This window comes from Cervus canadensis, chromosome 28, assembly GCF_019320065.1.
Source record: "Cervus canadensis isolate Bull #8, Minnesota chromosome 28, ASM1932006v1, whole genome shotgun sequence".
Classification (NCBI taxonomy): domain Eukaryota; kingdom Metazoa; phylum Chordata; class Mammalia; order Artiodactyla; family Cervidae; genus Cervus; species Cervus canadensis.
This window is the reverse complement of record NC_057413.1, coordinates 36,380,060-36,393,600: the sequence shown is the minus strand read 5'-3', so window position 1 is coordinate 36,393,600 and position 13,541 is coordinate 36,380,060. Positions and strand designations below refer to the sequence as shown.

Sequence of the window (13,541 nt, the reverse complement as noted above, 5' to 3'; positions counted from 1 at the left end):
ATAATTGCTTGTTCATTTCCTAATGTTTTATTTCAAGTTCTAAGTAGGATAACATAGAAAGACTTAATAACATCAGCAGGTATTGAATATCATAGACCTTGATCTCAAAGACAAGTAGTTTTCAAATGATGTCTTAATAACCTTAAGAGAATGATACTATATGCCAAACTAAAATTATTTTTGTTTACCCATTTTAAACTGGCAATTTTAAAAGGCATTCTAGAGATTATTTTATGAGAAAGAAAATGAAGTTGCTCAGTTGTGTCCGACTCTTTGCGACCCCGTGGACTGTAGCCCACCAGGCTCCTCTGTCCATGGGATTTTCCAAGCAAGAATACTGGAGTGGGTTGCCATTTCATTCTCTAATTTCCTTCTGTCATTTTACAAGAAGTTATGTCAAAAGTTGAATAGGCAAAAATGGTAGATTCTTTTATATTTTGCATTTTAGTTATCATTTTCTTTCTTTTTACCTCATTTCCTAAAATAAAGTTATAATATTTAACCTTTTGTAGATACTTCTAAATTAAAAAACAAACAAACATAGTAATACATCATTATTTTGAAAAATGGAGGAAACACAAAGTATAATAATGTGTTTCCCATCCTCCGATGGTAAAGAATCTGCCTGCAATTTGGGAGGCCTGGGTTTGATCCCTGGGTCGGGAAGATCCCCCAGAGAAGGAAATGGCAACCCACTCCAGTATTCCTGCCTGGAGAATCCCATGGACAGAAAGGCCTGGCGGGTTACAGTCCATAGGGTTGCAAAGAGTTGGGCACAACTGAGCGACTAACATCCTTCTGAAGGAACTTAGTAGGGGGCAGGGGAGACAGAAAAACAATTATTAGTCTAACAATATGTCTTTATATTCAAAAGAGAAGGAGGCACCCTATCCTCACAGCTGCAACCTTTCTAAGGACATATTATTTACTTGCACATCTCAAAGAAGAAAGACAAGGAAGAGATAAATTCTTCCAATATTCTTGTCACCAAAGTGATTTGACTTAGGAACCTTATTTTGTAAAGTTGGTTGAAATGATCAATTTTTAAACATCTTCCATATTTTCTGGAAAATCATGTATTTTTTTAATGTTCTGCACATGTTCATTAGTTAATGTTTATTAATTGGGTATATCAGCTTTAGCTTCACTGATCATTTTTCCTTAATATGTCAATGAATCAGAGAGATTTGTTAAAATTTCTCACTAAAAAGGTGCAGTTTTAATTTCTTTTCATAATTCTATGAATTTTTGATTCATGTGGTTCTAAAACATAGAATTCTGTCTCTTACTTATTAAGCTGAGAAATGACAATAGTGATTAAAATTTTCTGATATATTTACATCTATTTCTGCTTTATTGACTATGCCAAAGCCTTTGACAGTGCGGATCACAATAAACTGTGGAAAATTCTGAAAGAGATGGGAGTACCAGACCACCTGACCTGCCTCTTGAGAAACCTGTATGCAGGTCAGGAAGCAACAGTTAGAACTGGACATGGAACAACAGACTGGTTCTAAATAGGAAAAGGAGTACGTCAAGGCTGTATATTGTCACCCTGCTTATTTAACTTCTACGCAGAGTACATCATGAGAAATGCTGGGCTGGAAGAAGCACAAGCTGCAATCAAGTTTGCCGGGAGAAATATTAATAACCTCAGATATGCAGATGACACCACCCTTATGGCAGAAAGTGAAGAGGAACTAAAAAACCTCTTGATGAAAGTGAAAGAGGAGAGTGAAAAAGTTGTCTTAAAGCTCAACATTCAGAAAACTAAGATCATGGCATCTGGTCCCATCACTTCATGGGAAATAGATGGGGAGACAGTGGAAACAGTGTCAGACTTTATTTCTTTGGGCTCCAAAATCACTGCAGTGGTAATTGCAGCCATGAAATTAAAAGACACTTACTCCTTGGAAGGAAAGTTGTGACCAACCTAGACAGCATATTAAAAAGCAGAGATATTACTTTGCTAACACAGGTCCGTCTAGTCAAGGCTATGGTTTTTCCATGGTCATGTATGGATGTGAGAGTTGGACTGTGAAGAAAGCTGAGTGCTGAAGAATTGATGCTTTTGAACTGTGGTGTTGGAGAAGACTCTTGAGAGTCCCTTGGACTGCAAGGAGATCCAACCAGTCCATCCTAAAGGAGATGAGTCCTGGGTGTTCATTGGAAGGACTGATGTTGAAGCTGAAACTCCAATACTTTGGCCACCTGCTGTGAAGAGCTGACTCATTGGGAAAGACCCTGATGCTTGGAGGGATTGGGGGCAGGAGAAGTGGACGACAGAGGATGAGATGGCTGGATGGCATCACCGACTCGATGGACATGAGTTTTGAGTAAACTCCGGGAGTTGGTAATGGACAGGGAGGCCTGGCGTGCTGCAATTCATGGGGTCGCAAAGAGTCGGACACGACTGAGCAACTGAACTGAACTGAACTGTATGTTTTGATTCTCATTTCCCTGAAGGCTTAATATGCTTATTCAGTTTTGCTCTGATGGGTATTACCTGATATATATTTACTTTCATTTTGCTTTCAACCTTCATGTGTTATTAAGTTTTTAGAGTGCCTCTTTTGAACAGACTGTGGCTAGCTGTTGACATTATTATTTTAAATCCAACCTGGCAATAGTGATCTTTTTAGGCCATTTACATTTAATATGATATGATTATGTTGGATTTAATTCTATCATATTACTATATGCAATACTTCCTTTTTGTTATGTTTCTTTTTATCCTTTTCTCTCTTCTTTTTCATCATGTTGAACTGATTTCATTTTACCACATCGCAATTATTCCCTCTACTGGATTAGAATAGAGGTCAGCAAACAATACCCAATGAGTCATATCCCACTCACAACTTGTTTTCGTAAATAAAATTTTATTGGAAGAGATCCGTACATACTAGTGTACATATGGAGAATGGCTACTTTCACACTGCAGTGGCAGAGGTAAGTAATTGCAAACACAAAGCCCTAAATACTTATTACCACATTTTTACAGAAAGAGTTTGCCCAGCCCTGGTTCAAAATATGCATTGTTTATGAGTCTAATTTAATCATCATCATTAAGCAAAACACAAAAGCTGTATTTTCAAACACCTACCTTCCAATGCATTCTATAGTTGTACAATATTTTGCTATAGCTAGCCCTACTTAATTTAACTCTCTTGCTGTTTTAAACCACAATTGCTAAACATTTTTATTTTAATCTACCCTATGTTTATTATTTTCTTGTTCATAGTATTTGTATACATTACCATTGGGGGTTAATTTTGGTTCTTCCTGAGGTAAAACCTTTAGCAGTGGCTTTACCATTGATGGTAAATTCTAATTTTTATTTGCCTAAGAATGTTTTTCTTTTGCCCTAATGTTTTGTTGGATACAGATACAGAATTCCAAATGACAGCTATTTTTCCTGAGCAATTTGAAGATAGTGACTATCTGTTCACTGCCTTCCAAGTTGAGAAGCAAGCTTTGATCTGCTGTTTGCCCCTAAATTGTCCCCAGTTCTCTGCAATATTGATTAAATGGATGTTACAACTTTGTTAACTTTGAATTCTCTTTGACTTTCCATCACTTTATATGTTTCAATGCTGTCTCCTGGATAATTCTTTCTTATCTGTCTTTCCACCCACTGTGTTTCCCATAACATATCCTATAAAGTTTAAATCCAGTATTATATTTTTCCTTCACAGAAGTTCTGTTCTTCATTTAAAACATTTTGCTTTAAAGAAAAAAAATTTTTTTTTCGGCCACACCGTCAGCATATGGAATCTTTGTTCCCTGACCAGGGATGGAACATGTGCCCCCTGCATTGGAAGTGTAGTGTTAAATACTGTACTGTCAGGGGAGTTCCTAAAACATTTTGCATTCACGTTTTTGTGGGCTTCCCAGGCGAGCCAGTAGTAAAAATCTGTCTGCCAATGCAGGAAACGCCAGAGACATAGATTTGATCCCCTGGAGTAGGAAATGGCAACTCGCTCCAGTATTCTTGCCTAGAAAACTCCATGGACAGAGGAACCTGGGAGGCTACAGTTCATGGGATCACAAAAGAGTTGGGCATGATTGAGCACACATACTCACATTCATGTTTTTATTCTCTCTTCTTTAAAACAATATGTCTTTATGTCAGTGTATGCATTTTGTTTAAATAAATATACTCACTTATAAGTGAGTGTGTAATAAGTATGTTTTAATGAAGAAAGGGTAAAGATAATCAGAGACATCTTATTGGCCTGTGGCTCAAGGTAGAAAATCATTTTCCTAGTTTGGGCTTTTCCTATAGGTATGGACAGGAAAATAACTAGTCTAGTTCTTTTTTTTTTTTTTTTTTTGGTTGGTCCTATTGTATTTCATCATGTCATTAGAGCCACAGTGAACTGGGAAGAAACACCAACCACGCCCCACTGAACCATCAGCTTTGGTCTTGTTTCCAGATGCTTAGTCTGGAGGCTGTTTTTCCAGTGCTTCCTTCCTCTCATCCTCCCGTACCCGAGCCTCTGGATTTGAGGCTGAATCGCTTCTCCCCATTCTCTACCCACCCGATTGGAGGCTAGCTGCCTCTGTAAAGTTGAAACTAATATGCAAAGGTTAAAGTGCATGTTTTTCAAAGTCTGAAGTTTCTTTGTACTTTTAAAGGCTGTACCTGATCCTGGTTCTCCTGTCTTTGAAATCCCCATCTTTCAAACAACTTCTAACAAGTGTGACAACAGACTTGGAAGTAATTTTGCAAAACTTGGCTCTTTTTTTTTTGTTTTGTTAACTTGAATAGACTGTCACCTTTCTACGTACATAAGAATGTATACCGTCAATGATTGTTACTTTTCCTATTTTTCCTTTGGTTAAAAAGAAAGTAAACGATAAAATACAGATGTATAGATAAATACGTAGTGATATATGTGCTTTAACAACAAAGGCATCTTCACTTGTAACTTTGAAAAGCACCAGGCCCCTCCCCCCAAAATGCAAAAGAAAGAACATAGAAAAGCAGGTAATCTGAGAGCCAGATCACATGATCGACGGCACAATTGACTGAATCGTTATGAGACAGTGACTTGTCTTTGGAAATGAGGATTTCTTCTGCCTTGAGTGAAGTTATACTATAAGCTACCTATTCATTGTAAATGTCTTGAGAGATGAAATTTGCGGACTATATAGTAGCTCCTAGATGCTGGTTTAGATTCAATGCTGGTGATACAGGAATTATTAAATGACAGTTCTTTACTTGAGAAAAAAAATGTTTTTGCATTTTCTTTTCTGTGTCTGTTTCTTTCTTAACTTCAGTACAGACAAATTTATTTTTGCCTTAGTTTTAAAGAACAATGAGTATTTGTCATTTTTGCCCTTCTAGTATCAAAAATGATTAGGACCACTTTACAAAGCAGAAAAATTAAAAACATACCAACAGAAAAGTCAATGCATAACTAGCCAAAAAGACCTGAGTAGTTTGGATCCTGTTAAAATAGACCAAATTATTCTGATTTCTTGTAATAGTTTGAGCATTCAAAGTAATACTAAGCATTTACTCTAATAGTTATTTGAAAATAATGTGACTGACCATATGCGCAGATATATATAGATATATATATATATTCATACATATTTTGAGAAAATATAAAAATACTGATGCTAAATATCTCCCTTCTTAAATGAAAGAGAATAAATAAGGTCAATTCCCATCCTAATCATTTATTTTTTTGCTATTTAAAAATTTTCCTTATTGTTGGAACAGATTAAGAAAATATTTAACTCATGGATGGTTGCTTTGCTTATTTAATAGTGAGTTACTTATCAACAACACAAACACTAGTTTTGGCAACTAAGATCATGTAATACACAAACATTTTAGATCTGATACGCTTATAGTCTCGGTTAGGACATACTGACATTTTGTATCCCTCTTTAAAAAAAAGAAAAGCCAAATCAAGCAGCACAATAGGAACTAGCATCACAAGTTTAATATATTTTAAAACATAGAAATATATTTAAACAGCACATTTAAAGAATAATATAATAGACTTTCATTTATTATTCTTATAATGGTATACCATTAATTCAAAAATATATTACTTAATGTACCCCCAATAGAGTTATTATCAAATTTACTTTAAGACAATCTGTATTTTAAAACAACATGGCAATATTCCTGAATCATGAACAAACCCATAACATTTTTAAGCTATTTTTGATACAAGTTGTACTTAGAAAGTCCAAAAGGGTGATTAATAAATGGTGCTTTATGAGTATTTTAGATGAACTGTAAATAATCCTAGCCGTGGAGCCCACATAAATAGCAACTTATCCACTAAATGTCATTCTTCCAAAAGTCAGTGGGTTAAACACAAGCCTTAAAAGGCAGAGAGAGAGAAACAGAGAGAGAAAATAAATTAATTTCAGAGGGAAGAACACACATGCACATACATACAACAGAACCTTCCCACTTGGAATTATTTGTGCTTGGAGGAAGGTTTACAAAAATCCCCCTCCAAAATAAGGTTTTCAATGAGCTCATTCTCCAAGATATGAAAAATGGATTTCAGCTGTTCTTTCGAAATGGCAATTCTGTCAAAGCCATTCTGGGATTTGGGGTAATTTCCTCCAGTTGAGTTTCAGTGCTTTTACCCTAAATAAAATCCCTTGCATCACATCAATCAGCAAACTCAGTTATAAAAGAGAGCTACAGAAAACGGCTCTGTCGGCCGCTTTGCTCGGGTATATTTTATGCATGCAGTGACTCTCATCTGTGGGGAGGGAAGGGGAGCACGTGTAAATGTTTCTTTATTTTGGACTGTTTTTAAATCTGAAAAAAAACCCACAAAAACTGCAGCAGTAGTGTTCTAGATAATAGGCAGACATGATTTATTTGAGGTAAGAAGGTTGTACTACGCTTTTTTAGTGTTAACTTGGAAAATTATGGACACAGGCTCAAGTCTGTCTCCACAGAATTCCTGAAGCTTTGAGCTCTTTGCAAAATCTACAACCGGTGAGCCAAGAAGAAACGCTTTCCTACAGTTAAACCAATTCTGTTCAAGCAAACAGTTACAACAATTACGTGCAATCTTTCAGCTTCTGTGTTCTGCTCCCGTTTATTTACTCAAAGCCAGCTCAACATTTCACTTTATCTAATGAAGCAGAAACTCTCAAAGAAAAATTGTGTTCCTCCAAGCATTTTTGTTTTGGGTGGTTATTTTTTTAAGTCTCATTCTAAATATCAATAAATATCCTATCAGTTTACATTGGCACAGCATAACCAAATGCATTCAGCTTCCTTCAACAATACTTAACAGTCAAAGGAGTTCTGTCTAATTTCAGAAAATTGTATAAAAATTACATTAAAAATATTGAAGTGAAATTGAATTGGATTCAGCATAGCCTATGAAAAATTAGAATGGGCAATTTTTTGCATAATGAAGTGAACTAAAATACATTTTACTGCAAAGGCATCCACAAAGGAGAATATATACCTTTAAATAAATAAAAGTGACTATATACATGCTCTTGTACATAGATTAGAGAGATGAAATGAGCCAGACTAATTTTATTAAATTCCCCTTTTATCTGAAAGGATAGTTTTTATTGTAGTCATAAACCTTAATACAGATCTTTTTCTTATTACCATTATTATGCACTATTAGTGGCAACCACACGAACGCACGACCATATTTCTGTACTTTTTCAAAATAACGTTGGAGCTGTCATCAAAGTACAACACAGAGATGGCGTTCAATTTGGTTGGCGCGCAACACGGCTTTGGTACGTGATCAGGAAACATCAGGTGAACCTGGTTGGGTGGGAGGAAGAAAATGTTTTACTTTTTAAGAAATAAAATAGATGTTTCGTCTGTAGTTTTCAGGTGACATTCTTGCTTTATCACTGACGATCAGGCACTCTCTTAAGTTACCTCCCTCTCTTCTATTTTTGCTCCATGCTGAGATGAGGTGGGAGCTGGTAGTGAAGGAGGTATCCTTAAGTATTAACACCTAGACTCGACCCACTGGTTCTAATTATGTGGTGGGGCTTTGAAAAACATTCTACCAAGGAAGGAAAACTCTCTCTATGGAATATTCAGTGGAAATTTTCCTGGAGGAAAGAACATGGCAAGTAGGACTGGGCTGCTTTTAGTTAAAATGGCCACTTCTGTTTACTTCATGAGAAACACGTAAGTTATGAATGCAAAATCAACAAAGGGACAGCACTTGACCGTAGGAAGATCTGGATCTAAGAATTATTCTTAAAAGGATAACTAAACAATAAACCAATGCTTTTTTAACAATAAAATTAAAAGCATGCAAATTCTTCATTTCCTTTGGTAAAGGAAGCATAATCACAGCAAAATAAACTCCAGGTACAAATCCAATACTTGCTTTAAAGCAATGATTTCAACTCTTCTCCCCATAATGTTTTACCAGATTGGCCAGAGTTTAACATCCTTTGACTTGCTTTCTCCCGTAGACAAGTGCCAAAAATCAAGCTATGTTCAATCAGAAAAAAGAAGCCTAGATATGTTACAACTTGAATATACATCCCTACCTCTCCACCTCCAAAGCCTGAAAAGGTAGCTGAGCATGGCCAGTGAAATGCTTAAGTAAAGGATTTGTTCTCATTTTCATCAAACTGGCAAGTTTACCTCTGATCTTCAACAATCAAAGAAGGAGCCAGAACTTGGTTCCCCGTTTCCACCCGCCTCCCCTAGCCCTTCCCCCAGAGGAGTTTCTGGGAAGTCCCACTGCAGAGTCCTCGGGGATCTACAAAGAGAAAATACAGCTCTTAGAGTCTTGGCTGCAGAACCTCCTGGCTGAAATGATATAGGAGTCCTGCCTATGGACAGACACAGCAGGAAAAATGAGGTGATCCGACACGGACGTGAAATTTCCTAAGACCTCACAAAACTGCAGGCTGCATGGTTCTCCAAATTTCAGAGGCAGCCTGAAGCCCTCCTTGGCTTTATCCTCCTCAACCCCCTCACCCATGATGGATGGATAACCCCCTGCTTCAAGGATCACCTCACCCAGCCATTGTTCTGAAAAGAATGAGATTGTCCTTCCATCATGTCTCAAACGTGTTCGGCACAGACCTGCTTTCCTTTAACAACAAACGCGCCTGTGTTCTTGTTTCATGTCCGTCACAAAATAAACAGAGAATGCACAATGCCAGGAAAAAAAGAAAAAAAAAAAAAAACCAGAAACACCAAACTTCCCATGTTCCCTTCAAGTTCTGTGATGACTTATGCTCCACATCCCAGGACAGCGATACAGACGAGGGGCTTGTTCCAAGTCCATGTCAGCGATTTAAAAAATGTTTGTTTTTAGACGCTGCCTTCTAGACTACAGTTCTAAAAGTTGACAGTATGTAATTATATATTTATTTTTAAGAAAAGCAAAAAAGAGAGAGAGACACGGGTATTTGACAGAGTTTTTTTTAATAATTAAGCTTTGCATAGCCTGAGCGAACTTGGATGTGTTAGACGCATATCTGAGGAAACGGCGAAAGCTCTCTGAGTCTTTGAAATGACAGTACAAAGAGCTTAATTTCTGAGAAATTAAGTGGCATTTCTCTATAGGCTAATAGTGGCTGTTCTGCTGTGACCCTGCGGATGGACAGTGAGGAGAGCTCTTCCTCTAAGGCATGAAATTGAAGCATCCTTCTCTCTGCAAGGAGCCTTCAGCTGATAGAAGGCTAGACTCCCCAGACATTCATCTTACTGGAGGATATTTGAATATAACAACTTTTTTTGTGCCGCATACCTGCTCTCCCTGCCCCAACAGTAATACCATATATTAGGACGTACTTACAGAGCTTCCCTCGTGGTTCAATGGTTAACAATCAACCTGCCAAAGCAGGGGACAGGGATTCAATCCCCGGTCTGGGAAGATTCCACGTGCCAAGGGGTACCTAAGCCAGCACACTGCACCTACTGAAGCCCATGCACCTAGAACCTATGCTCTGCAACAAGAGAGGCCACCAGAATGAGAAGCCTGGGCACCGCAGCTAGAGAGCAATCCTCATGTGAGGCAACTGGAGAAAGCCCAAGTGCAGCAGTGTACACTCAGGGCAGGCAAAAATAAAAATAACTAAATACAAAAACAATTTTAAAGGAAGTGCTTATTTTTATGGATAGCATAAAAACATATCATAGACATATCAAAACTTAAAATACCCTTAGGAATTGACTCTATACTTGCATATGGGAACATCATTGGTCAAAAATCAACAAAAAGAAGAATATTTCTATGGCATTGGCAGCACAAAGCAAGCATGAAAGAAAATGCTGGTTGGGACTTAGACTCCAGGTATTCACTTTAGACAGTGAAATAAGAGCAGCAGCAAGCTAAGGTTTTCTTTCAGTGTATATAAATTTTGCAATCAAGGAAGAAATAGTAGTTTTTCCCCACACCTCTAAAGTTTGCTGAGTATGATATAGTAAAGAAATCTAGGGTGCAAAAATCAGTGTTGGGGAAGGATAGGCATGAGCAAATGTTTTCCATTCATTATTAAAAAGCAACTCGATAATTTTACATGATTGTATTCTGAAATAAATGTTTCTCTTCAAACTTGGGGGAGAAAAGAGTATTTATAAGTGACTACCTTTCAAAATACGTATTTGTTTTAGTTCTCCGCTTCCTCTCTACTCCCAGGTTATTTCCAAAGTCTTTGACAAAATCTATGCTCTAGGTGCCACAGATGTGCATCTTTGTGGTCTAGCTATCCAGTAGTACCTCTGAGGTCAGTAAGATGCCAGCAAAACATCAAGTCAAGGATTTCATCTGTCAAGGTGTATACACCATTCTTATTCAGAAGGGAACTGGGATGTTATTTCCATCAACTTTAAATTTTCAATAGATTGCAAAAGAAGATAATGTTCTGAAGAGTCAACTCCTTACACATTCTAATAGCTGCTCTTTCTCTTGGTCATAAACAAGCCTCACCCACAAAGATAAATTTTTTTTTTTTCTAACAGCTACTGCTCTACTGTTATCTACCAAATAACTATTCCCATCAGTGTTTTGATTCCAAAATTATTTGTTCTCTTCCTCTGTCCTGATTACTTATAGTTGAAATGCTCCTGTGACCCCAACTTTGAAGCAGGGTCACATCACACAGCCTGCGCATCTTCTAGAACCTCTTCCTCATCTGCCAGAGGCCGCTCCCCCATCACATTAAAAGGTATGGATGTTGGAGTCAGACTCCCAAGGGTTTTCCTGAGCTTAAGAGATAAGTACGACCACTGAGAGACCAGGAGGTTAACATTTCATTATTTCCTTCACAAAAATTAGCCTAGATTAGTAGAGATTAAATCACTGTTGCATTCCTAAGTGTGGGAGGGAAGAAATGAAGATTAATTTCCACCGTAAGGGTTATAAATGAAAAAGATATCAAAAAATGGAAACCAATCTTCTACTTATATTCTACACTGAAGAGCTTCCATGATACCAAAGTACGTTATGGAACATTCTTAAATAAGGAGTTTAAAAGCTCTCAGATGAAATTCAGCACAGCTATTATTCAAAGTTTCTGTAATGACTGCTAATGAATGGTTAGGTTAGAAACAGCCCCTGTGTGGTTAATCACATTGCCTACTGAAGAAATCAGTGCAAAATGACCATTTTCTGTGATTGCTCCAATTTTCCTCGCTGAATCTTTCCTCATTTTGGAATTAGGATTTTTCTTCAGAGCAGCCTGAATTTCCTGACTATATCCACATTTCTTATTCTGGTACAATTTTTACGTTCGGAGTTTGAGAAGAAAATGCATTTTTAACTCCAAATAGATGCTTTTTTTTTTTTTAAAGTAACTTTATAGGAAGCTTGCATCATAAACCACTTTCTATTCTACAAAAAGAAAACTTACCAGAGTCTGAACTATGGCATGGTTGGTAGCATTCATATGAGCATTGAGTGGAAAAGAACACTCTCCATCACAATAAAATGCAGCATAGCCTTCTGGCGCTATAATCCAGTCCTAAAATGCACGAAAGCAGAAGAAATAAGATCACCAACATAAAAGCGCAGAAAAACAATACTTAAAGAATACTTAAATATAATTAATATAATTCAATATAATATAATATTAAATACTCTGGATTGGTTTCTCTTTTTGGTCCAACAATTATTCTAATAAGACAGGTTCCCTCAAGCCTTTAATTTATGATTAACTTAAAGTTTACAACAAAAGTATAAATATTTTCACAAGGAATTGTCCTCTGTAATTTTTCCCAGAGGTCATTATGTTAGATATTCCTAGCCTGTATTAGCCCATATATTCATGAATAAAGCTGCAATCATGAAATAGCATTCTAAATATTGTTTAAACAGGAAATGATGAACTCTGCAAAGTTCAACTGAACCAGAAAGGAAAAGAAGAATAAACTTAATTGAGATAATTCTCATTACTTCTTAATAACTCATTCCTGCTTTAGAAGCTTGACAACCTCTTAAGGCTCTAAGATTTGTTCCTTGTCCTGTTTTTCTTTCCAATCATGTGTTAACTTTATAGTCTCTTTAGAAGAAATGAGTTGGAGAAAAATCCTGAGCATTGTGTATGAAAAATTTTAGGAAGCTAAAAAGTTGGCACTTGAGATGGTGGCCTTGATTTTTTTTCCAGAGATGTAAAACTTGTCACCAATGTAAAATTATTGAACAATTAACATTGAAGGTTTATCATAAATTTGAAAATGCTTACATGTTAATATCACTTCTCAATATAATAGCTTGTATTCCGAGGATCCATTGTAAAGGAATAATCTAACAATTCAATTTAAACTCTTTTGGCATATTTATGAAAATTATTGTGGTTAAATCTTCCTCCTCACTGTGTTTGTGAAGCTTGTGTAAAAGATAGCAATACGATTTCTAAGTACAAGAAAAATTTTTTTCTCTACGTCTGACTTACCACAGACACAGTCAAGGATTCTACTTCCTATACCAATAATTTGTGACCATAGGAGGCAAACGGAAATTGCTTGAGTTAATCTGAAAAATGGGAACTAAAATGGAAATTTGGGTATATTTAAACAACAGGACTTCTTTTCTTCACTTTCTAAGGTTGCATTTGTTCTTCAGCATAATTTTTTTTTTACCATAAACTCTATTAATTATGCTTCAATAGTGAAAGGATAATGCAGAAATAAAAATGATGTGGATAATCCTTATATGGGATAGTCAATGTCAAAAAGAATTGGTGTGTTCATTGCAGCACTGTTTGCAACAGCCAGGACATAGAAGCAATCTAAATGTCCACTGACAGATGAATGGATAAAGATGTGGTACATGCATACAGCGGAACATTACTCGGCCATAAGAAGGAACAGCATTGGGCCATTTGCAGGGATGTGGACGGACCCAGAGTTTGCGATACAGAGTGAAGTCAGAAAGAGAAAAACAAGCATCTATATATAGAATCTAGAAAGATGGTCCAGATGAGCCTGTTCCTGAGGATTGCAATAGAGACACAGATGTAGAGAAAGGGTGTGTGAACACAGCTGGGGAAGCAGAGGGTGGGAAGAACTGGGAGAGCCGCGCGCCCGTATATACACCGCCATCTGT

At 36.8% G+C, this 13,541-nt stretch overlaps 1 protein-coding gene across 1 annotated transcript in view; it reads right to left on the bottom strand.

The window, feature by feature from the left end:
• Positions 1–5,939: 5,939 nt before the first annotated feature.
• Positions 5,940–13,541, bottom strand: part of BMP5 (bone morphogenetic protein 5) — a 136,059-nt gene continuing 128,457 nt past the window's right edge. Inside the window, exons 6-7 of the mRNA XM_043450493.1 lie at positions 11,848–11,958; positions 5,940–7,780 (exon numbers count right to left, since the gene is read on the bottom strand). Of these exons, the coding sequence (XP_043306428.1) occupies positions 7,631–7,780; positions 11,848–11,958 (261 nt within the window). The 3' untranslated portion in view covers positions 5,940–7,630. The remainder of the gene's footprint in view (positions 7,781–11,847; positions 11,959–13,541) is intronic.